Below are 24,670 nucleotides of genomic sequence, written 5' to 3' on the forward strand. Positions count from 1 at the left end.
CACATTCATTATGGTCTGGGACTGGGATGGGCAGCTCTGGATTGGGTTCCTGCTTTGGTCAAGCTGTTAATTTCTAAGTTTTGTCTTGCAAATCAGGCAGCCCATTTTTCCATCCAGTAACTGACAAAGTTATGGGAGCTAGTAAAGGTAGGACAAACTTTATTAGCACTTAATTGGTTTTGTAAAATACAACATTTTTTAAAGTACACTTGCCTTTCTGTCTTAGAGAAAGATGGTTGTATTTTAAGTGTTTTTATTTTATCATATATACAGCAGCACTGCATGTTAGTTCATGATGCTTTTAAAAATGTCCTTTATCTTAGCTGGAGAAATGATGAAACTTTAGACTTAAGCGCTTCTCTCCTGCTATTCTGCTTTTCTATTTTTTCTTGCTGCTAATTGGATTAAAAGCTCTTTTGGCTTCTATGGCATCCGGTGAGGAGATTACTGTCTGTGACGATGAAGTAAGGTAAAAAATCAAAACTGTGATATGAGCAGATTTGGAAAGATATCCACAGTTCCAGTGGTCACTTATGACCGTATCTAAACTTCAAAAATTACTTGAATAAAAGGATATCTTGCCAGATCCCTTCCCCTGTGTCTGTGTGTGCAGAGTTGCATATCCAATGATGTAGGTAGCATTTATGAGATTAGAGACAAATCTGTTGACATAGCAAATAGCTAAACTGGTCATACTATTTTTTCAAGTCTAAAAAGCTGAAACACTTTCTTTGAGACCAATTAAATAATATATTTTAATGCCTACCAAGAAATAGCAGAACTGTCCAGGAGTACCTTAAAACTAAATATAATTTTGTTACCTATTGTCACCTGAAATGGGAGTTTTAGAGGTTAGATGGGTAGCTGTGTCTTTGTACTGTTTGTCAAAATGAGTCTGTTGAACTGTTGATGTTTTGTGATGTTTTGTCATATTTGAATGTCTGAAAAACATGAAAATATAAGCAGTTCTGTAAATTTATTCTTTCAAGTCTCATTTTGTACTTGCAAAAAGTGCAAATACAAAAGCAGAAGAAGCAGTAAAGCTTTGAACTGCAGACATTGGGACTTGGACTTTCAACAACAATTAATTTACTTTGTTGGTTTCTCCTTAGGTCTCGGTACAGCCACTTAGAGAAGATGACAGATTTGGTGGCTGTTTGGGAAGTAGCTTTAAGTGATGGTGTTCATAAGATTGAATTTGAACATGGGACCACTTCAGGAAAGCGTGTTGTCTATGTTGATGGAAAGGTGAAATTGCTATGTGCTCAAAATTCACTGTGATACAGACTATATAAGCTCACTTCCATGCAACACACATCACAACAAAAGACTAATAAATGCGAGTGAGGTACATTCAGTTAATTACCTAATTTAATAAAATGCATCATTCTTTTTTTCAGTTCCAATTAAGGTGTGAGTATTCATGAAGTGCTTTGCTGTCCTTGGGCAGAGGCACTCTGTGCATACAAAGCACCATGTACGCATTCATTCCCAAATAGTAGTTCAGTACTGAGCTGTCTCCTGAGTTCCAGTTCAATTTTTTAATATTAAAACATGCACTCAGGTTTTTCAATTAATACCCACTGTCTTTGGGTTTTTTTTCTACAGGAAGAAATAAGAAGAGAATGGATGTTTAAATTAGTGGGTAAAGAAACATTCACTGTTGGAGCTACAAAAACTAAAGCTGCTATTAACATTGATGCAGTCAGTGGCTTTGCATATGAATATACTTTGGAGATCAATGGAAAGAGTCTCAAGCAGTATATAGAGAACAGGTTAAAAACAACCAATACTTGGATATTGAGCTTGGGAGGTACAGACTATAGAATTGTTCTAGGTAAGTAAACATTAAGCATGTTGCTGCCTTTGAATAAACTTGTGTGCATTGAAAAACTGGTAATTGAGAGAAAGCACAGTTCAGTGGGGAGCTCTGATGCAGTATAAAATCCTGGGGGATGTGGAAGTTTGGAATGAGATGCCAAAGACAGTCTGAAAAGTAATGGTCTTGTTATACACATGTAAGTCTGCAGCAGCATGGTCTAGATTTGGAGAGGGAAGGTTGGGAGGCATTACTGCTGCTGCATCCATAGAGCTGCCCTAGCAAGGCACTTCTCCCAGTGAAGCCTGTTACAGAAATTTTACCTGCATTGTGATCAAACCTCCCATGGGTCTAAGTTTGTTCAGCAGGTAACCAGGCTTTTCTTCCAAAAATCATCAGCCATGGTCAAGAAGTCTTCATCTGAAGTGCAACAATGTTATTCCATATTTTTGATAGATTGATGAGCATCCTTTTTTCTGCATCACTTCTTATCTACAAACTTAAACTAAAACCTTCCAATGACGTTCTTTCACTTTCTTAATAGTAAGGCAATACATTGCTTCTCTTCTGCTCTCCCTTTCCCAGTTACATTACAAGCAGGTGGGAGGAAGGGATCCCTTGAGGAATTTGTCCATGGCATCTAGTGGGAAAACTTCCACTTGGGCATTGCTGTATGGTTAGAGCTGGAGACAAGAGATCTCAGACTATGATTTCTTCTTAAACCTCAGGACAGAATGAACTGCCCTAAGATGAAGGGGAGCAATGAAGAAAGACAGTTTTAGTGCCAGAAACAGATAAGTCTTCACAGAATTTTAATCTCCCTATGCTTACTGGAAAGGCAAGCAGGGTTCAGCTCTCTGATGTTGTGTGAATGACAGTGTCAGTAAAGGGAATTCTACAGCAGAGTAATTTAAGGAGGATGTGCTGGGAGAAGTAAAAGAATATTCTGTTCCAAGTTCAAAAAAACCCCCTAAGATTGATATTTAAAGTGGTACTCGGTGCTTTCAGAATATTAAGAATACAAACAGTTTGATGGATGTTAAATAATGCTGCTTTTTAATTAATTTGATCTGGAAAAAGAGTTAGAGCTTTGTTGAATAACCAACACTCAAATAATTAACAGAAATTACTTAATTTTTCTGTCTTTAATTTTTTTCAGTTTAAGACTGTCAGAGTATCTCTGGCACTGTTCAGAACAACACAGTGTTAAAAGCCAGGGCTAGGGAGGGGCAAAAATGTATCTTCAAAGCAGAAGTTGATGACAGATCCTCCTCTCTCTCCAACCTGAGAAAAACCCTGTAGCTCAGGTACTACAGCTACTTAGGAACTTCTTTTGGGAATTGAAAGTAATATTCAACAGTAGATTTTTAAAATCCCTAGATCCTTGTTTATAGGGACAAAAAAAAACCCCCACAACAACCTTGTTCTCCTTCAACCTTGTTTTTCTTTTCCTTCACAGAAAAGGACACTATGGATGTGTGGTGCAATGGTCAAAAAATGGAAACAGCGGTATGTGATCCTCTCCAAAGGCTCTTCCCAGGCTATGGCTATGTAACCAAAGCTTGGCAGACTAAGCCCCAGAGGGGAGCACATTATCTCCCTTTACCAAAGAGGCCAAGGCAGCCAGGATGCTCCTGGTCTGTTCCAAAGGACCTTCACTGAATTTTATAATGGGCAGCATTTCAGTTTGTATGTCAAACATCTGCTAGTTTAGGGATAAATGATGCTTTCTTTACCCTTTTAGACAAACAGAAGAAATTTGAGTCAGTTGTGCAGTGTTTGTAGGGAGAAAACATTCTGGGGATTGGGAAGGATTTGGGTTTGATGCAGAGTGTAGAGCTACTGCATCCAAACCTGCTTGTAATAGTTGTCACTGAATGTTGAACACATGTAGTCTGTTATGACTCATGCTTTTTGCCATTTTGAGATGTTCCTAATATTTAGGGCTTAAGAGCCTCATTGGAACAAGTCAAATCTTTTATATTTATCACATCTGCATTAATTTTCAGAGCAGGCTGACAGCTAGGTGGTTTAATCTGTTTGGTGTCTTTCTGCTTATGATGGCTCTCAATATGCACACCAGGTAGGCTTCCCCAACCTTGTAGGATGCGCTTTCTCACTAGGAGGGTGTCAAAGTTTTTACTGCTGCCACAAGGAAGCCCCTGGACGAGTACAAATGGTAAAACCAACAGTTCTACTACACCTGAGAGCAGGATGAAAAGATTCACCAAATGTTTCCTTAGTAATCAGTAGAAGAAGCCTTCCCTTCCAGTAAATCAGGACTTCTGCTCCTGATGGCTCAGCCTTTTCTACAATGTACTGAAAGCACTCAGAGGTGTCCTTGCAAGCTGTGAGTGCAGGTTTAGTACCAAACTGTGCTTCCAATAGAACAGCACCCTTTAGTTCTGCTGTCACAAATATCATGACAAAACCACAAAATCTCTAACAGGAAATTCCAGAACTGCAGCAGGAGATGTGTATCCAAGATACACAACTGTTGTGCTCAATTCAGGGATCTGCTGTAGAAGGCATCCTAAATACTTCACCATTCACTGCCACTTGAGCACAGGTTTGTGTGGCACCTACTGGCCGTGCAGCACAACTTGGCAAGATGCTGCCTTTTCTGTTTTTGTTGACTGACATGAATCAGTAGTATTGATTCACAAACTCCAGCCTTACCATTTCTGGTTTTGTGACATTTTCATTGTCATCTGATACCCACCGATCTTTAACTGGGCACCTGGACAGAGCCCTGCCTGAGATTCAGCAGCTTTGTTCAGCTTTCAGGCTTGTCACAGGTACCTAAAGCTGCTCTAACTGTGGGAACTGCGAGTGATCTTGACATTGATGCACTTGAGCTTTTCATTTATTAAAATATCAAGTGTCTGTTTTTATTCTTGTCTCCTTTCTCCCAGGGTGAATTTGTGGAAGATGGGACTGAAACTCACTTCACTGTTGCTGACCACAGCTGTGGCATTAAGGCTGTCAGTAGTGGGAAACGAAAGGAAGGAATTATTCATACCCTTATTGTGGACAACAGAGAAATCCCAGAGGCTGTGGAATAGCCTCTGGTTAACTGATTATGGTAGGACTAAGATCAGGAATTTTCAATTACTGTGGTAATTATTTTAATATGTACTACTTGGTACATCTAGTTTGTGCTGGGTTTATTTTCTAGTTTCTGTACATGAAATTATTCTTTTTGAGGACCAGATGAAAATATATATGTACAACCTCTTACATTACCAGTTTTTTAAAAAAAAGCTATATATATCTAGAATGTACAGCGTATCACTACGTGTGGAGAACACTGGTGAAATAGAAATGATATGTCAGGAAAAATCATGCTATAGTAAAGTGAAAGATAAATATTCAGTAACACTGAATCCTTAACTGCAGGTGTATGTGGAAGGAAGAGAAAGCTTGGACTGAGCACAGGAGTAAGATGTTAAAGACTTTCTCTAGAACTATTTTTTCTATTAAACTGACTACAGACCTTTTCACATACAGTTAAGGGAAATTACATAGTTAATAAAAATGTTAAGAATGAAATACATAGTTACCAATACTTGTGTTACAGTATTAAATTAATACTGAGTTTTGAAAACTGTTCTCCATTCCCACTAGGAGCAAGATGTTACATTGTGCCAAAAATAACCAAGAACTGATGCTGCAGTTCAGAAACTCATTACTGAGTTTTTTCAAAAAAAGAAAATAGAAGAAAAAAAAATTCCTACCATGAAACCCCTTTAAAAATATCTCTTGGAGCATGCTGACATAAGAACTTACTTTGTTCAGTGCTAACAAATCTTAAATCTACAACTATGTGTTTTTATGGCAGTAATGTGTGAATCAAGAAATATGACGAACAAGGGGACAGAAATGGAAAATAATTGATTACTTTAATGGAATAGTTAAAATAGGAATAGACTAATTCTGTTGTAAGAATTGCAGCATAATTTCTAAGAGCAAACTTTTTGACTTCTTAAGAGCAAAACTCTTGTGTTAGAGGCTCACACTACAAAACTATCTTTGAAACAGCAAGCATAGCTAATCTTAAAAATAATTTTAAAAAAACCAAAATATGAATATATTAATCCTAAAGTTTATTTTGCAATGGTTAAAAAAATATTTCCACTTTTAACCTCAGAATTCAGAATTAAACTTTTTTAACTTAATTTCTTTTGGACTTGTGAATGGTTCCTAGCACTACAGCTACTAGCTCAGGAGTTGCAGGTGCAGTACAAGCATCCTGGCAATTGATTAACAAATTATTTTGAAAAGTTTTATTAAATGCTAATTTCACCTGTGTTTTGGAGATCAGACTACTCCCCATGAGCAGGCTTTACTAGAGGAAGTTTCCAGGTACCCAAGTGCTGGACTGAATCCCCTTTTACACTGGAATTGCTGCAACAGCTCTTGGGCTTTTCCATGTATTTGCTTCAGGTCACTGCAGAAGCAATGTGGGGATTCCTGGCTACAAGGCTGACAATGTAATCTTTAAAAGATGTTGGTAAAGGTAGATTAATTGAAAAATAATTTCAAGCTGCAGCTTGAACCAGTTCTCTACTATTTTGTAACCTTTCAAAAAGACTGAATGCTGCTGAGAAATCTGAAGCTCATGTACAGTACAAATCACGTTCTTAAGACTACAGAAAAATACAAGTTAACAGATAGTGACATTCATACTTTTTATTTTGAATATGTGCATCTACAGTGCTTGAAGTAACTAATAAAAAATGTACAGCAACCATTGTAAGAAATCATGAAGTATTGCCTCATGTTTGTCGTAACTGTATATAATAGCGTGTCCCTAAGCAGAAAACAGCTCTCATCTGCTACATTCTCCTATCTTAAGTCAAAAGAAAACTTAAGACTCAAAAGGCACAACCAAGATTTCTTGTGTTTTCCTGATCTATGCAATATGTCAGGTTAAGAAAATGCAGTGGAAGAATGACAGCCTACACAAACATCAAGCATAAAGTCACAAGCTGAGATCACTTTAAGGATTAAAGTAAATGATCAGGTATGTTAAACGTTAATGTTAAATGTTACACTGCATTTTGGAATGCTTTCCCTTCTGCTTCCATTCATAGGTAATTTTGTCCTAATCTCCTTAAGATGTTAACTTACTCTTTTGTTCACAAATACTTCAGAAAGCTTTTCAGGAAGCACTCTGACCACAGCACACTACAAAGCAGAGCATCCTCTTAAATCTAAGCACTAGACTTTGTTCTCAGAGGGTCTTCACCATAGCTACAGTTCTGCTCTATTCCCACTGAGGATCCTGCTCGTTCCCCCAGGAGCTACATACCTCTCAGTGGGGAACAAGTCAGCAAATACTGTGGAAGGGCTGCAAAACCATTGAAAATGACAAAGATCTCAGGATTGTACAAATCATCTACTAAACTGTCATACAATGTAAAGGCATTCCTATACAGTACTGGTGGCAGAATACAAGATGGCTGGCCTGTAGTGTATGTGCCAGTTATTACATCAGCCTCAAACACGTACATTTTAGAATCCATTTCCCATGTAGCTTTATTCTTGGTCAGGTACCTCAGGTTCTTTGTAAAGTAGATGCCAGCTCCATATTTTTGTTCTGGAAAGAGAAAAAAAAAATTTCAGTTAGCAGTTCGTTCTTTCAGGGGGGTAGTTCCAAGAGACTGCTGCTTGATTCTGGGTCACAAGCGATGTGACTGCTCAACGTGTGCCATTCTTTTGGAAGTTAATTTTCATGGAGTGGCTCCGATGCTTGCACTGACCTCCCACTGAAACCATGAGCAATGACAGCTGATGGCCATTCCAGTTAACTGCTACTCCAGTGCTAACTGTTCAGCTTTATCTCTTAATCCGGTGATTGAATCATCAAGGGCTAAAGGATTTATGTAAAATAAATATTTGACTCACACTTCAGTCATCATGTACGAGGGACTCTGATAAACAATAAAAGGCAGCAAGATCCCAATAATGTAAACTACAAAAAAAGAGCTTAGAGATTTATATGAAAAATGTCACATGAAGTGCTGTTACAGTATCAAATGGAAGAGTGCAAAGAAGTTAGACCATCATCTTACTGCTTTTAAGGTGTGGAAATGTGCCATGTACATTACACAGACAAAGAAAGGCAAATCTCCACTTTTTGAACAGTTCATTGCTTGAAATCCCATTCTGCAATTGACATGCAAAATATCACAGCCTTCACTTACTGCAGGATGAAGCACTAAATGCTTCTTCTTTCCCTTTCTGAAAGCATCTGTCTACTACAGTATTTCGTGGATTCATAACTTTCCTCCAAGCGTACTTTACTCCAAATGGAAGCCCAAGCAATGAAATCATCTGCTGTCTCTGATGCCCTTGAACATGCTTTAGAGCACCACGCTGCTGAATGCATGTTTGCAGCAGCTACATAAGGACACTGACTTTCTTTACAGTGATGCAACAAAAGAAAACTTGGACATGGAATTATGTGTATAGTAATAATTTTGTCTAGTGTTTGGGCTAGGCTTGAATTCAGGCTTATCTTCCTGGAGCCTTGCCGGCTCTACAGTATCAGCTCATGCAAATCTAAATACAATAAGTAAAAGCAGTTCTTGTTGAGGAATGCCATTTTTTCTAATTTTAACCTGAGTTTACTATTCAGTCACTGTTCGTTTTGATTAAAGATGCCAAAGCAAGTTATTACCTTCTGGTGGAGAATACATCCTGTGAAATCCAGTTTGGCAAACTGAGCAACAGAACTCGGCAGGAACATTCTGGTACAACTTTTGAGTTGTTTTGGAGCTATCAACTACTTTTTTTTTCATTTGTTGGAATGCAGCAGATAGAAGTGGATTATGTATCTTTTCAATCTGTAACATAAATAACAGCACAAGCAGATGGAGACCAATTATGAAATCCATAAGTGCTTTTATTCAGGCTATGTTCTTCAATGCAAGAACCTTTGCTTTAGCCTATAAGCACTGACCACATAGTGGACAAAGTATCTGAAGCATGCAACTGCTCCAAAGAAAAGAATCATACCACTATCCCAGGCCTCCCATTGGAATCACTGGGAATATTTCCTGGTGTACTGACCCCCAGTACTTGAGTTGTGCTGAAGAGATTAAGCCCACCTCCTGTTCAGTAAAGCACTGATACCCAAGTATGACTCCAGCTTTAACACATAATCAGATCAGAACTCTGGCACATTTTTAGTGTCAAGCTCACAAAAAGAAAATAGACACTGGAATATTTTACTTAATTTACCCTACCAATCTCATATTTCTCTAGAGTTCTATGAAGGGGCATTTGAAGCATGAAGTATGAGGGAGAACATAGAGTACAATTAAAAAGAGTTCTCAGAGTTTAATAACTTTTTGAGTGCATTACATTTAAAATACTATTAATTTGGATTAAAGACTGGATCTGTTTTAAGGATGAGGTTGATTTGATCTTATTTTTTAAAAGCAATGCAGTGAAATAGTTAATCTGAATTTTTTACGCTTACATGAAATATGTTAGTTCAAATATAGGAGGTGAGATTCAGTTTCTCCATGAACATCCTCTTTACCCTGAGAACACGAAGTCCAGCTTTTTCAAACTCTTTTTGTCTGATTTTAAACTCCTGGAGGTGGCAGTCTACTGGTGAAATCGGGATGTAGTCAGCAGTACTTGTCTTGTGAAAGTCTCCTTCTGAAAGCTGGGCTGCTTCTGCTTGGCCTGGATATGAATAAGGGAGTAAAATGTTAATATATCATAATGTCTGAAGCAAAGGCAAGGGAGGCAGATCCACCACTTTAGCTGGTGGTTTAATTAGGAACAAAGAATGTTAAGTGTTCTCTGAAGTAATGTCAGAGGCTAATACTGAGAGGGACTAGTATATACATACAAAAATTTATGTAAATGTATTGTATTTTTCTGCATTTATTATAAAGAAACCAGGAGAGAAGAAACTAAAGAAAAGCAATTTGTGATCTCCATGACACCTCTTCACAGCTGAGCTTTCATATAAAGGTTTATATATATATATTGAATGATTATCAAAACACAAATTAAAACTGATCACTCAGTAGCTTTCTGTAAAGCCATTAGTTGTATCAATTGTTCATGACAGCTCTGCAGAACAGCTACTGCTGAGCCCTGCAACAGTGGTCCAGCTGTAGCCAGCAAGAGCTCAGCAAAGGTGTGTGTTAATTAAGTGCAGATTTTGTAAATCTCCAGTGGCCAGGATTTAGAATAAAGGTATCCTGGAGGGAACTCCACTACAGCTGGATATACATCACGGCCAGCCCCTCTATAAACTGTGCCCTGCTGGGAATACTGCCAAGTGAGTGACCACAGCTAACAAATAAATGGTCTTCCAGGGGCTCACATGGTGAAAATACAGGGATAGCAGTAAGTGAAGCAATACTCAGTATGTGTGTGAACTGAATGTATGTCTGTCCACTCTCAGTAATATGGAGATAAACACTGCTTCATACTTAACCTTGTTTAGGCACTGTTTACTTTACATACACATTGAGTAGAGCAGTTTCTCTTGCTCAGCAATAGTCTTCTCTTGCACACGAAGCAGTAATTCTTCAGTTGCGAGCACTGTATCAATCAAAACATCAGGAGGGCCCTGCAGTTCCAGTTTTGCTTGTCCATCTCTGACTTTTTCTGACACACATACACTAGAAGGCTGGACTTGAGACAGTTCTGCAAACTCTTCTTTACCAAGGCAAAAAATGTAGTTGTTTTCAATAACAGCATGGGAACCTTCCTGAATTTTCATTACATGTTGGAGCCACGATTCTGCTGCTCCCAGTGCTGTGGGTGTGCACCCTCTAAGTTCAATCACGGGTTCACTGCTTGCAGGCTCTTTTGCAGTCTGACTGCCTGACTCTGTACCTGGAAGATATATATATTTTTAATACAAGTGCATTTGAAGAGTGAGGAGCTTTCAAAGGCTGACACAAATTCCTATTTGTAATCCCAGCTGTGTAGTTTACAGCTGTTCATCCCAGGTGTTCATTTACTGGAAATGCCCCTTTTGTTCATTACTTACTCAAAGGATCACTTCTGTTTTCCAGCTTGTATTTTGCTGAATAAAATTTTCTCAGGACAACCTTGAAAGATAAAAGTTTAGGAGCAGTTTGCAATATCTAATCAAATATGCAATAAGTATCTTCAAAACTCTGTTAGACAAGCAGCTTACACCCCCACCCCTGATTCTGAAATTGTTAACACTGGCATTTGTCAGCTTTTCCCAAAATGTTATTCCTGACAATATCAAATGCATTCCTGTTCTTCTGCATCTCCTAAGGCAGCATACATTACACACTGAATGGCACCTTTACCAACTCCTTGTGGCCTGTCTCATGCTATCACATAAGTTAAAGGTGTTCATACTTGCATTTTAATGCTGATGCATCTTCACTCAGTTTTAAATTCCAGACTATTCTCCTGCCTGTCTACTTGAAATCCTTCTATTATGTTAGCTCATATATGTTGGTAGTGTTTTGCCTTAGGAGCTTCATACAAAAAACCAAAACTGACTGTAAATATTTGCTGAGGAGGAATGTTTGTTCCTTAATGAGTTGAGAGTAGACCCTTTCTTATACATTCACTGACAGACATGAGAATTTTAAAGTTCTCTCCCCTTTTTATCAGACTACAGGCTGAAGGCTTCTAGTTTAATGAAGAGAAAATAAGTATTTGCAAAGATTGGGTATCTGTTAATGAAAGCAATAGTTTCACAAAGGGACCTGCTGCTCACAATCCTTGTTAGTATAGAACAGACTATCATCATTTTCTGTCATCTATGGAAATACTTTTAGAGTTTTCTGTCTTCCTTATGGGTGGATAACAACAAATTGGTTACCTCACGGGCAGCCTCATGGTCATCTGGGCAAATGACAAACTGCACTTCTCTCTTCTTCGTAGGATGTGTCCTGGCAAAATTTAAAACTGCTTCAATCATTGTGTCTGCCACTACGTCAACAGGCAGCTTTGGTGACCAATTTATTGGAAAAGAAACTGAGGGAGGTGAGGGGTCCTGAAAGTGACCCAGGCATCTTTTCACTGCATCCTTCAATTCCTGCAGGAGAAACAAAATCTCTCAGTGCTCACATCACCCACCATGAAAATCCATTAGGATCCAGAGTGAGCGATCATCACCTCAAGCTGTAACACCGGGTGCTGGTATTGCAGTACCACGTGCAGTACAAATGTGGAGAGCGGCTTTTGTGTTTTTTTTATCAGGGGTTCCTTACGTGTTGGATGTCTAAGATGACGCTGAAGTTCCCTCTGAAAAGTTGGACCCTCTTTTTCCAGCAGTCTTGAAAATTGAGAGGAAAGCACATCCCTTGCATTCATGAGGTTAACAATAGCTGTATTCTGCAAGGAAAGAGTGCAAATTTCAGTGTATTTGAAATTGACTATTTGCAAGCCTTGCTATTATAGAGAGCATTCTTTCTAAGCACAGTTCCTGTACAGAGGCCTGACTGCCACAGATCAGCTGCTTGAATTTTCCTACTACTTACTACCAGACCCCTGGAATACATCAAAGTATGCACTTTGCACTGGCAGTTCAGGAGCCAACAGTGTGCAGAAGCTGTTCCAGTCATTAAGAGTGCACTGGACAGAATTATTACTCTCACTATCTGAGTGACCCATGTGCCAGTTATTAGCAGGAGAGAACTATGGATGTGGCTGTCATCCCAGACTTCGGGTAGCAAGGACACATCACCAAATAGCAGTGTCAGTACACATAAGGGAACTGCAAAGCTATGATTGTTTCCAATACAAATTGTTTCCAGTGGAAAAAGCAGATTTCCATAGTAGGCGCCCTGCATTTCAAATACGGAAAACACAAAAAACTTGTTTACAGAATGCTGATAACAGCAGTAATTGTTCTGACCTTAATTGTTGAACATTATCTAAGGATGCAAGAACATGTTCTCATCGCGGTCTTGAGGGCATGTGCATCTTTCAGTGCTATAGAATTGGTTAATAAAATTCCCGGCAAGGTCAACTTTGCAATCCTTTGTTCTTACACCAAAGAAACAAACTTCCTTTCCAATTATGACACTTCTTTAATATAAAAATTTATTTATTTTTAAATAAATTTTAAATATATAGTATTTGCTAAAAGTAAATGCCATTCTTGTGATGTACCTTGCAGTCTAAGAGCTCTGTTGAATTCCTATGACTGAGATCATCTATTTTGCATCAGATTTTATAGCTAAAAAGTTAATCAATTTAAGTAATGCTCTATTTAAAGGTAAGGTGCACATCATCTGTGTAAGTTATTTTCTGCTGTTTCAGTGTTTGCTGAATAATTCCAGTAATGGAGTTATGAGAACATAAATTATAGGAAAAAAAGCAAGGCAGGAAATAAGAGAATACTTCTCTAGAGTGCATGATAAAATGTGAACTCCTACATAATAAGAAGATAAACCTTATCACAGAAATGTATTATTAAATCATTCAATCTTTAGTTGTTTCCTGTTATAACAGCATGTATACAAAAACAAAATAAAAACATTCTAAAGTCCAATACACATTTAGACAAAAACCAACTCCTTGCTACTATGATTTAATTACCATGTGTAAATTCTCATCAAACTGAGAAGAAAACCATTTAGTGGACTGATACAAAATGTGTTCCGAACTCTTTGGCACCAAATCCTGCAAAGACTTGGAGGCAGCACCATGTTGCACAGATGACAGGACAGACTTACCTTCAGATTTTCAAGGTGTTGTTCTATGATGCGCAAGCGGATGTTTTCATGTATGAGGTGACGTGGAGACCGGCTTAGTGAAGCTGGCACAGTGTCTTCAAGTGAATTGGTATCACCCAGAAACTTCTCACAGGCCTTCTTTATTTCTGCGACTGTAGACTCATCAATGTTCACCAGGCGGATTTCCCTGAGACAGCCTGGTGGACTTGCCTCCACAAATTCCTTTACAGCCATTACAATCACTTTAGAACACAAATCAACTGGGAAGGCGTAGATACCTGAACTCACTGCTGGGATAGCCACAGACTTTAAAGCATTTCTTGGATCACTGACATAACGCAGAACATTCAAAATAGCTTCCCGAAGTAGGTCACAACATCCTTCCTTGTCGGAAGGATACCACCTAGGACCAACTGCATGAATAATTTCCTTACAAGGAAGCTTCCCTCCACCTGTCACTGCTATACCACCAACTTTGACGATTCCACACCTTTGAACGTAACGCTTGCTCTCCTCTTTTATTTCTGGCCCTCCAGCTTTTACAAGGGCAAAAGCAAGACCTGCTCCGTGTTCAAGATACTCATTGGCTGCATTCACCACAGCATCCACCTTGTGTCTTGTGAGATCATCCTTATAAACACAAATGTCAATGCCTGACTTTACTTTTTTCCTGTATACTTCAACAGTGCTTCTTGTTGCTTTTCTGAAGGCCAACATACAAGCAAACTTTTTGGAAACGAGATTATTTAGACAGTTTTCTCTTCTCTTAAGAGCTTCATAGGCATCTTTACTGATGGGGATCGTCAAACTGACCTCATCCATTACAATGTTTGACCCTAGGATACAGAATATAAAGTGAAATAGAAGGTATTACTATCAAAACATTTATTTTTATCTAGAAGTGTGGTTTATAGCTCTCAATTTTATCCTACTGTCATTGCTAAACAATGTATTTTTACACACTCTAATCTTTTCTCTCCCCTTTTCAGAGGTTTAGAAATCCAAGGAGGTTCATTTAACTGTGCCACAGAGATCTTACACTGAGTTTTAATTCTGTGAGTCTCATTTGGTCTGCACTTAAAGTCCACAAGCAAGTTCCTTCTTTGTATGGAACTTCGTATGAACTCAGAAAGGCTTTTTAAACCACATTTCTTAAGGAACAGTTTTTACATTATTACTGTGGCTATACAGCCCTCTCCTGGCAGATGTCAGCAGTACTATACTACAGCAGTTATGCTAATTAGTTTAAATCAATTTGTGTGAGTTTAGTCGAACTTTTCTCCGGGGTATACTACCTGCTTGTAAAAAGTGTACATGCCGACTCATCAAAACACTTCTGAGCTCTTATTTTTAAAAGAGAAATGCAAGCAAGTCCTGTTGAAGTAATTAATAATAATGTTGATTCATAACCGTGTCTATTTCACATTAATTATTAATTTCAGGTTGCTTTTTGGCTTTTGTTTTCCAGTTTGCCGGCTGTAGCTGTCAGTTTTCAAGTTGCGTACAAGTACACATTTTGCAGATGGCTAAATGAGAGGCTTACCTAAAGCGGGCTTCCCTCTGAATAAATCTGAAACGTAACTCTATTGTAATAAAAAGAGAAAAAATGGGAAAGAGAAAGTAAATGTTACAAGCAATAAAGTACACGGGCTGCCTTCCTACAGTAGAGATTCTGTTGCAAATCAAACCGGCAGCACCAGCTTTTCAAACATCGGTAGGAAGTTTTCTCGTTTTTAAAATGCTGCCCGGAGCTGCGGGAGCTCTGCGGGTGCAGCTGCCCTCGGCTCCCTCCGGCTCCGCCTAACTCTCAGCAGTGACAGGCCGGGCGCAGTCATTCCCGAGCGCCCGGCCAGAGGACGGGACTGTTCCGTTCCCCAACCCCGCCGGCAGCTCCCGCCGCACCCAGACCCCTGAGGCAGCCGCCCCGGGCCCCTGTCCCCCCAGCCCCGCTCCTCTACCTGGACGACCCCCATCTCGTTCAGGGCGGACCCTCGGCGCTCGGAGCTGCGGGCGCAGCGGGAAGCGAAAGCGAAAGGAGCGGCGGGGCGGGAATCGAAAGCGAAAGCGGGCGGCGGGGCGGGATCATGGCGGCCGTGCCGCTGCTGGTGCGGGTGAGTCCGGCGCCCGCCGCCGCCGAGACGGTGACCCGCAAGCTGCAGGCATACTTCCAGTCGAGAAAGCGGTCGGGGGGCGGCGAGTGCAGCGTGCGCCCGGGCCCCGAGGCCGGCACCTACTGGGTGGACTTCTCTGAGGAGCAAGGTACGGGCCGGGCACCGCGGCTCGGCCTGGCGGGACGGGGGTGGGAGGCGGCTGTGAGGGGACTGGAAATGGCCGCCCGGGCACCGTTTGGTGTCCCTGGGCAGGGCGGCTCTGGGGCCGCGGGTGGCTATCACGTGTGCAGGTAACTTTATCAGCCCTATCTGCCTTTGTCCAAATTTAGAGGGGGATCTGATTAATGCATATAAATATCCTAAAGGCGTGCCAGACTTTTCGGTGGTAGCCAGAGACAGGACGAGGAGCAGAGGGCATAAAGTAAAACGCAAGGAATTTCACCTTAACATGAGGAAGAATTTCTTTACATCGAGGGTGGCAGAGCAGTGGAACAGCTACCCAGGAGGGTCGTGGCGTCTCTGTCTGCAGACATTCCACATGACCTGCCTTGGCCCTGGCATTGGGCGGGATGATCTCCAGAGGTTCCTTCCAGCCATAACAGTTCTGTGATTCTGTCATTCTGAAATTACCACAGATAGGAAGCGTGTGGAGTCCCGCTCAAAGCACACCTTGGAAGTGGACGCAAGATGCTGCGAGATAGTCATCCTGCCGGCAGAAGGGGAACCGGGCAAGAGCGGGGCTGCAGCGCAGGCCTCCGTCACTGCCAGCCCTTCCCTGCCCCTGCCCCAGCAGCAGCAGCGGGACCACGGTGGCTATGGGGCCACAGCAAAGGAAGACCTTACCAAAAAGGTACATCAGGAAGAGCAGTGTCACAGCCTGCCCTGCTTGTAGTTCCATGAGTTCTTTATGTGGCACTTCAATATTTTGTGCAAAAAAATGTCAGTTATGTGATCTTAGTTAGTGAAATGGGGGCCAGGAGTGACATTTGGGTGCCTATCCAGAGGTCAGTCTACACATGTTTACAGGCAGCATGTTTTCCAGCCTGACTCTGGCAGGTGCCAACCACTATTCCCCAAAGCAGCACCAGCAGGTTTCAGGAGATAGTATGCACCAAGGGCTGCTCCCGAAAAGTAGAAGAATTGTATGAAATTTGGATCCTTTCCACCTACACCTACTCTTCCACTTACCTTTCACGTACTCTTCCACCTTTCCACCTACTCTTTCAACATGGTTTGCACCTTGAGGCAACCCTAATTATTTCCATTTCATCAGCATTAAAAAAGTCTGCTGTGATGTGATGTAGCACCGCAAACATGATTTCAGACACTTTGAACTAAGAGTTACACAGAAAAGATCAACTATGTTTAGGGACATGGGATAGGGCAACGTGGTGTGGATGTGGCCCTACCAAGACACTGATACTGGCTCAGAGGGTTTTACCCTGTTTTGCTTGATAACATAGGTGTAGCTTTTGAAGTATAGCATGTGCTAACATAGTGTTCACCTGTCATCCATACTGCATATTTCCCTATCCTTCTGTCTGTGTGAAGTACAGAAGGAAACGTGTTTGTTATTATTTTTCAGAATCCTGTTTTCTGCCCTAACTCTTGGAGTTATTAAAGCATGTCTTCTGGGAAAATTTTAAAGAAAGATAATGAGTGAAAACCAGAAAGTCTAATATTAATAAGAACAATGAAATACAACTTATAGGTCCTGTTAAAACATGTTGTGTCTGTGTAACCTGGCTCTGAGGGGATAGGCAGATTCTTTTGGGGATCTTTGGCAGAATAACAATGGCACTAAGGTGTAGTTACAATGATGGCTCAGGTTTTAGCTTTTATATTTTTCAGATTCTGTAGTGCTTTAGTGTGTAGTTCTGAGCTTTATATTAGGGGATAGTAAGCTCTCTTCACAGAGTAAGGAGACAAAACAATTCCTTCTCTAGCTGGGGACCAAGGACAAATGATCCAAATTTCAGGCCCACGAGCATAAACAACAGTGGACTATAATTGGACAATTACAATATGCAAATAGACCACAACTTACAAAAGTGTGAGACCTTGTGACCGGTTGTGCATTTTGTGACCGTTTTGGTTCATCTTGGGTGCAGCCCTGGCTGGGCTCTTGTGCTGCCCAAGGTGGATCCATTGAGGCCTTCTAGTAAACACCTAGTTTATTCCTTAACTCCATCTAGTCTCTGTTCTAGGTCATTGCTTTCACAAGGTATCAACAATTAAAGCTTTTTGCTTTTTAAAAAGCATAGAGTTAATGATTAGAATACGGCAGGATTTCTACAAAGCAGAATCAGTGTAGGACTGTTTTGTAAGTAGTGTAGCACTGTGTTTGATAGCACAGCTTAGCTTATGGTTTCTAGTCACCTAGACCCTCTGCAAATCCTGTAAAATCTTAATACTTGGGTTGCTGTATTGATAGAACAATCACAATCTAGACTTGAAAACACTTAAAAGTATCTGGCTCATCCAGTCAGTCCTCGAAGGAAGCAGAGAGCAGTGGAGGTCTTCCTGGCCACCAAGGAGTCCTGTGGGTTTCACTGTCCAGCCACAGTTGTGCTCTGAATTCCCAGGCAGGACTTGTGACTGGCTGATCTTGTAGGCAGGGCCATTAATCCTGCCTGCTCTGGGATGGGTCAACAGCACCTGGTTGGCAGGGTACCTGGGACCTTCAAGGCCAGTGAGGAGGGTACCAGTCAGCCTGGTGTCCAGAAACCTTGAGAGGGTGATAGGGAGGGAAAGAAAAAATCTGTTTGCTGTCTGCTTGGTGTGCAGGACTTCTAGGGCCTGGTAATGGTGGGGAAAAGGCCAAGCACACAATGAGCTCAGGCCCAGAGGTTGCCTGCCTTTAGTTATGCTAACCCTGTTGCCAGAGGTTGGGATCAGAGAGTGCTGGTCACAGTCTCTGCCTAAATAGCAGAGTTACTGTCTTTCCTCCTGCAGTGCTGGTGACATTAAGGCATTTCATTTTTGCTGCTGACTTAGAAGCAGATTGTGTTACTCCCCTGTTTGTACTGTTAGTGTATGTGCCATAAAAGAAATACTGTGTGCAAGCTTGTCTGTAGTAATCCAGCACTACTGGGATGGACAGAGCTTCTCCTTGGTGAAAATACAGAAGTAGCAAGCAGAGAACCTTAGAGAAAACTAATGTTGGTGTATTCTTGTCTTTTCTGTAGATATTTCTTAGAGTAACTGCTACTTTGAATACCAGTATGTTCACTGAAGACCAAAGGGAGAAAATTACCATTATGTGTCCAAACTTAAAGAGAGAAGGAAACCCTGGCATGGATGGCTCTGAGAAATTGACAGGAGATTTTACAGATATTGAAAAAGCTTATCACTACTTCCAAGATATCCTTGCAGGCAAAGACCCAAACCATGATTTTTCCCATTCTGAATGTAAGAATGGTTTGAACGATGAAAATGGCCTGAATACTGAAGAAATGTCTGAGTTTACACTTGTGACAGGTCTCTATGAATATTTTAGTCATACCCGCAAAGAAGAAATCAAAGAACTACACAAAAGTTTTGGAGTGCGTATAAACATTAAATATCGTGACAAGGATAACACATTCATATACCTATCTTCTGATAAAAGTCCTGCATTGTTAGAAGAAGCTAGTGATTCTTTTATCAGAACTTTTCAGGAAGCTACAAAAGGTCTGACAGAGGAAAAAGTTCCCATAACAAAGAGTGACACATTAAAAGAGACAATAGTAAAATTAAATGAAAGGTTTAGCAATCTTCTTGCTAAAGAGGAAGGGAATCAGTTGCTACTCCGTGGTCCAAAGAGTGAGATTTTAGCTGCCCAAAAATTTCTAGCAGGGGAAGGTGACAACAGCCAAGCTGAAAAGAGTATGAAAATATCATCTGAATGGTACAAATACAAGAATGGAATTGAAGTTGATGCTTCTGTGTTTAAATTGTTGGAAACCATACTAAGCAAAGAAATTGAAAACATAAATGGCAAATTTGATACACTGGTAGAAATAGAAGAGAAGTCATATGGCCAGAAGGTCATAATATTTAGGCCTAAATCCAAAACTTCTGATATGTCATCACATGCTACTGAAAGTTTCATCAGTGCATTTCAGAGTGCCTCTGCAATGTTAAGAGAAAAAATCATCAGCGTGAAGCTTTCAGAAGATCAGAAGAAAACTTTACATGTGCTACCTAATGCTAAGAAATTTGAAGATTTTAATGTAAAACTTCAGAAGAATGAAGATAAGTTAACCTTAAGGGGTTTAGCAGACCATCTTAGTGCTGCTGAAAAGTGCAAGAAGTCCCCTCTTAACATTGAAGGGACACAAACTAGAAACAGGGCACCACTGTCCTCTGACCTCAGCTCTCAGGAAGCTACAGGAGTGTCTAAGAAGTGCAGAGTTAGGCAAAAGAATAACCTTTCTTCTGAAGGACAGACTCAGGCAAAGACAGAAGAGAAAGAAGATGAGTGTCCAATTTGCAAGGACACAATTAAAAATAAAGAAATACTAGAAAAGTGCAAACATGAGTTTTGCAAAACTTGCATTGACATAGCCATGACCTACAAACAAGCTTGTCCAGTTTGTAATACTGTCTGTGGAGTCCTGACAGGAAACCAACCAGAAGGAACAATGTCAACTAGAACAAAGAATTTCTCTCTTCCTGGTTATCCCAATTGTGGCACTATTCAAATTGACTATGATATGCATGGTGGTATTCAAACTGTAAGTATACTTAAATATTTCTTAAAGATGTTTTTCCCACAACAAAACCAATATTGAATACAAAATTAATTATTTCCCCGTTACTTTAATGCATGTTCAGAGAAGACATTTCTTTATTTGGTACGAATTTGCAAGTGTTTAATTCAATATTTTTGGGCATGATTAAGTAAATACAGTAGGAATTAAATGGTCAGATGATCAGCCTCCATTTCATATGCACCAGGGCAGAAGTACCTGTCTTTAATTTGTACCGTGGGAATAACTGAACTGAAATCTATGCAGTGATATAAGCAAAGTTTTGCAAGTATAATGAGCATTTCTGGGCCTTTCTCTTTGCTGTGGACACAATGGACAAAAATATATAGTTGTCTGGCTTGGTGACAAATCTCCTTAAGTTGTGTGCTTGGATCTGTGGCTAGGACTGAGAATGGAGTAAATTAAAAAGTCACAGGTGCAGCGCCGTGCATTTGGGAGAGAAAAGAGGGAAAAACAAATTTAAAAAATAACAATGGGTGCATGAGTGATGACAAGAGGGTGTGAATGAAATTTGTATGAAAGAAAGTATCTAAAGAGAAAAACTTTGGAATCAGTTATCAGTCATGCTGTGTCCTTCTGAATGATTTATGATACACAATGTGTTTTTGTTTTGTTTTTCTACAAAACAGAGCAGCCATCCAAACCCAGGGCAGCCTTACGGGCCCTCTCACCGAAGAGCCTTTTTACCTGACAATGAGGAAGGGCGAGAAATTCTGCAGCTCCTCGAAAGGGCCTTTCACCAAAAACTGATTTTCACAGTGGGGCAGTCACATACTACTGGTGAACAAAATGTTATCACATGGAATGATATTCACCACAAAACTGCCCTGGAGGGAGGACCTACCCAGTAAGTAGCTTTGTCTTTATGCAATACTGTTGTTACTCAGATGTGTCAGGAAGACTGCCTTGAATGTTTTCCACATTTAGAGCTTTCAGATTTTGTCACTAACAGAGTGATTGGGGAATGCCCTATGGATCCAGATGTTAATCACCTTCCCCGGAACAGGGATGAGCTTAGTGTTCTGCTGCCCCTCAGACTCTTCATTCACCAATGAGTTTGTAAGGCACTTAGTTAATAACTGCTTTGATTAGAACCTACAGGACAGCAAGCTTTTGATGACACCTAAGGTTGTTCTCCTGAGCTATGCCTCTCCTGTTACCTGCTGTTCTGCATCAGGAGGTGCTGGTCCATTATGATCCCCTAAAGATGGCACTCATGTTGTAAAACATGATTTGAAATTCTGCTTAACAGAGCTAACAGCAGGAAGTGAGACTGTAGTACAGATATGGTCATGTCCTTTTAGATGCTAGGAGCCAGGAGTTGGGCAGCACTTAGTGGGTCAGAACACAGGACACAGTGCCAGCCCCATCCATAAAAAAGGTTACCCCATTTTGGCCATTCAGGCTGTCAGAGGATTTTCTGAGTAGATGACCGCCCTGTCCAGTATTTCTTGAGGACTTGCTGCAGTTAAATGAAAGGAGCAATCACCAGGACAGAGTGTGAGCTGCCTGCAGCAGAGACCAGAGGGAATCTTGGACCAGTCCTTCCAAGCTTGTTGCAGCCTCTAAGGGGTAGGTGGTGTCTTGCAAGCTCTAAAGGCTTGTGTCAAGATCCTCCTGACAGGGCTAGGATCATTAAAAGAGCAAAAAGTATCAGTTTAACTTTATTCTTCACTCTGTGCAAATTCTCTCTCTTGCTTATCACTTGCTTCGTACGCAGTTCTGGTGTTGCACTACTTCCAAGTCCAGAGGTTTTAAACCATTATGTTTCTGATTTGAAGGCTCACTTGGATATGCTTCAGGTCTGATTTTTTTTTTTTTTAAAGATATATACCCAAACACCCTATCATTTTGAAGAGAGACCCCAGGCAGCTTTGAAAATCAAGTTCTTAGTGCAAATTTGGACAACAAAAATGTAGCAGCTCCTTAAGTTTGTAGCTTTATGCTGTCTGTATCCTTCTGTGACTGGCAGAATGGGTCTGTTTTCTCTCTAGGGCAAGAACTGCTTAAAATTTGTGAAGAGATTTCTAAAAAGACTTTGATGAGATGGTTTTGTAGAATTGTCAAGTGCTTCATTGCAGAAATTGCCCAAACAATTCTTCTCTTCTCCTAGGTTTGGTTACCCAGATTCTTCCTATCTGCAGCGCGTTCGATCAGAATTGAAAGCAAAAGGAATTGAATAAGGAAATCTATCAACTCTCAACTCTTAAGTGTAATGATTAGACATATAGCAGTTAATGTGCTATTCAAGCTCTGAGGGAAGTTGCTTTGTTTAACTACAGCTTGTATTCCACAGTTAGCTAAGAAAAGTAATCTTTTCTCATCAAACAATGTATGTTCTTTTCACAAATCATTGACTTCTCTGTATATGTAGCCTTCACAATATTTGGCTCTTGTAGCGTAGTATCAGTACTGTTGGCACTTTGTAAATCTTGCTTTACTAGCAAATCTGATCAGCACTTTCCCCCACAGCTCTCCAGTCTGATTTCCAAAACCCTTAGATCCACAGCTTGTATTAGATGAAACGCTTCTCTTAGCTTTGTGTTATGATGGCATCATGTAACCCATCTCATCTAATATTCGTATGCAGCTATGACAGTATTAGCTGTGATAAGGTTAGGGACTTTTGCCTCTTTTCATGGTAGAAATTGCCTTAGTGATTTGGGTTTTGCATGTGAAATTAGCCATGGATCATGTACGAGTGGGTACATGGATGCTTAGCTCTGCAGAAGTGCTGAATACTGAGAGCTGTGTTGGAGCAAACGGGAAGAAACCGTGTCATTTCTGATAGTGGGCTCCTGGTTCTGTGCCTGCCATTGTGCTTAAACTTAAACACAACTTTTAAATCAGTTTTTTCAACTATAAAACTGTATTATTTCAATTGAATCCAGTATAGGTTTAAATTGTATCATAAAGATACTCTGCAGTGCCTAAATAACCTGCTGATTACCTGTGTGCTGGTATGTCACACAGACATGATCTTTAGAAAGGCCTTTCTCTAAGGCTACTGAGCACAACTAATAAAGAAAAGACAAAAATACCATGTGTGTTTCTTCTGTACAGGTTTTTTCCTCCTTTTTGCAATACATATAGCTTTATATATTTTTTATATTTAGGAGCTTCCCTGTAACACCATGTTTTGGGGCAGTTTGGACTCCATGCCACCCCCTTTTTCAAAAAGTAATTACTTTTTTTTTATTATTTTAAGATTCCCACATTGTGAATAGGCACTACGACTTTGCCACCTTGACTTTCAGGTTTAGTAGGAGCGGGCATTGTTTGGTTTCCGTGTGGGTTGGGATGTCTTTCCAGCCCTGGTTTTGTGTTACTGTATTTATTTTAATATTTTACATTATTCCATGTCCCCCCTCCCTTTTCGGTGCAGTGAGATACCAACACTTCAGTTGTTTGTAAGTGACTGAGCTTTTCTGCACGTGGAAACAAGCTGTCACCGTGCTTCATCCCCGGCCAGCAGCTGCGTACCACACAGCCACTCGCTCACCCCCCAACCCCAGCGAGCAGAGAATTGGAAAAGTAAGCCTTGTGCATTGAAAAAAGAACAATTTATTAATCAAAACAAAATAAAATATACTATTACTAAGAACTGTAATGACAATGAGAGAGACAGGAGGATAAAACCCACAAGAAACAAGTGATGCAGAGATGGTGATGCAGAAACATGGTGATGCAGAGTTCGGCTGTTCACCAGCTGCTGCCCGGTGCCCAGCCCATCCCTGAGTAGCAATGGTCCCCCTCAGCTGACTGCCCCCAGGTTCTGTGCTGAGCATGATGCTCTGTGCTGTGGAATGTCCTTTTGGCCACTTTGGGTCACCTATCCTGGCCAAGCTCCTTCCCAGCTTCCTGTGCATCTGCTTGCTCGCAGAGCGTGGGAATCTGAAAAGTCCTTGGGGTAAACACTCCTTAGCAACAACTAAACTCTCAGTGTGTTGTCAGCATTGTTCTCATTCTAAATCCACAACACAGCCCCGTACCAGCTACTAAGAAGGAAATTAGGTCTATCCTAGGCCAAGACAGATGTGAGGATCAAATTTTCTCAGCTACTTTTGGTTTCTCATTTCACTTTCTGTCCCTGTAAGCCAGTTCACTGATGTCAGACCCCTCTCGGGTAACTCACCAGCTCCCATTTTGCCTGTGCCAAAGTTTGCAGGCTGAACTGTTCATCAGAGTCTTGGTGGCTGTCATGGAAAGTTCCTGAAGCCTTTATCCTTTAACCAGCTGTACAGACCTTTATTTTCTAATCATAGTTGTACAGGTTAGGAT

The 24,670-nt window shown here is 40.6% G+C and overlaps 3 protein-coding genes across 10 annotated transcripts in view; 2 read left to right on the forward strand and 1 right to left on the reverse strand.

The window, feature by feature from the left end:
* FAIM (Fas apoptotic inhibitory molecule) overlaps positions 1-6,582 on the forward strand; it is a 7,820-nt gene extending 1,238 nt beyond the window's left edge. For 2 of the 7 annotated variants that reach the window (XM_038142443.1, XM_038142444.1), the window contains exons 2-6: positions 412-469; positions 1,113-1,248; positions 1,609-1,837; positions 3,279-3,328; positions 4,735-6,582. In XM_038142443.1, coding sequence (XP_037998371.1) covers positions 426-469; positions 1,113-1,248; positions 1,609-1,837; positions 3,279-3,328; positions 4,735-4,884 — 609 coding nt within the window. In that variant the 5' untranslated portion in view covers positions 412-425 and the 3' untranslated portion in view covers positions 4,885-6,582. Of the gene's footprint in view, positions 1-411; positions 470-1,112; positions 1,249-1,608; positions 1,838-3,278; positions 3,329-4,734 lie in introns of those variants that run through there. The other 5 variants (XM_038142449.1, XM_038142451.1, XM_038142447.1 and 2 more) reach the window with 4 other exon arrangements.
* On the reverse strand, positions 5,540-15,603 carry PARP9 (poly(ADP-ribose) polymerase family member 9). Of its 2 annotated transcripts, XM_038142437.1 has the most exons (10): positions 15,483-15,578; positions 15,068-15,107; positions 13,525-14,360; positions 11,960-12,178; positions 11,664-11,879; positions 10,848-10,908; positions 10,316-10,690; positions 9,372-9,520; positions 8,505-8,670; positions 5,540-7,421 (listed from the first exon to the last, which is right to left on the reverse strand). In XM_038142437.1, exons 1-10 carry the CDS (start codon positions 15,495-15,497, stop codon positions 7,126-7,128), a joined length of 2,373 nt encoding a protein of 790 aa, XP_037998365.1. In that variant the 5' UTR covers positions 15,498-15,578; the 3' UTR covers positions 5,540-7,125. The 2 variants fall into 2 exon arrangements, with proteins under 2 accessions (XP_037998365.1, XP_037998366.1); XM_038142438.1 differs by lacking the exon at positions 5,540-7,421 and having other exon boundaries at positions 8,538-8,670; positions 9,309-9,520; positions 15,483-15,603.
* Positions 15,582-23,429, forward strand: DTX3L (deltex E3 ubiquitin ligase 3L). The gene is made up of 5 exons (XM_038142436.1): positions 15,582-15,783; positions 16,271-16,485; positions 18,824-20,353; positions 21,019-21,236; positions 22,503-23,429. The coding sequence occupies exons 1-5, from the start codon at positions 15,609-15,611 to the stop codon at positions 22,570-22,572; spliced, it is 2,208 nt and encodes a 735-aa protein (XP_037998364.1). The 5' UTR covers positions 15,582-15,608; the 3' UTR covers positions 22,573-23,429.
* Positions 23,430-24,670: the final 1,241 nt, after the last annotated feature.

Source organism: Motacilla alba, chromosome 7, assembly GCF_015832195.1.
Source record: "Motacilla alba alba isolate MOTALB_02 chromosome 7, Motacilla_alba_V1.0_pri, whole genome shotgun sequence".
In the NCBI taxonomy this organism is placed as follows: domain Eukaryota; kingdom Metazoa; phylum Chordata; class Aves; order Passeriformes; family Motacillidae; genus Motacilla; species Motacilla alba.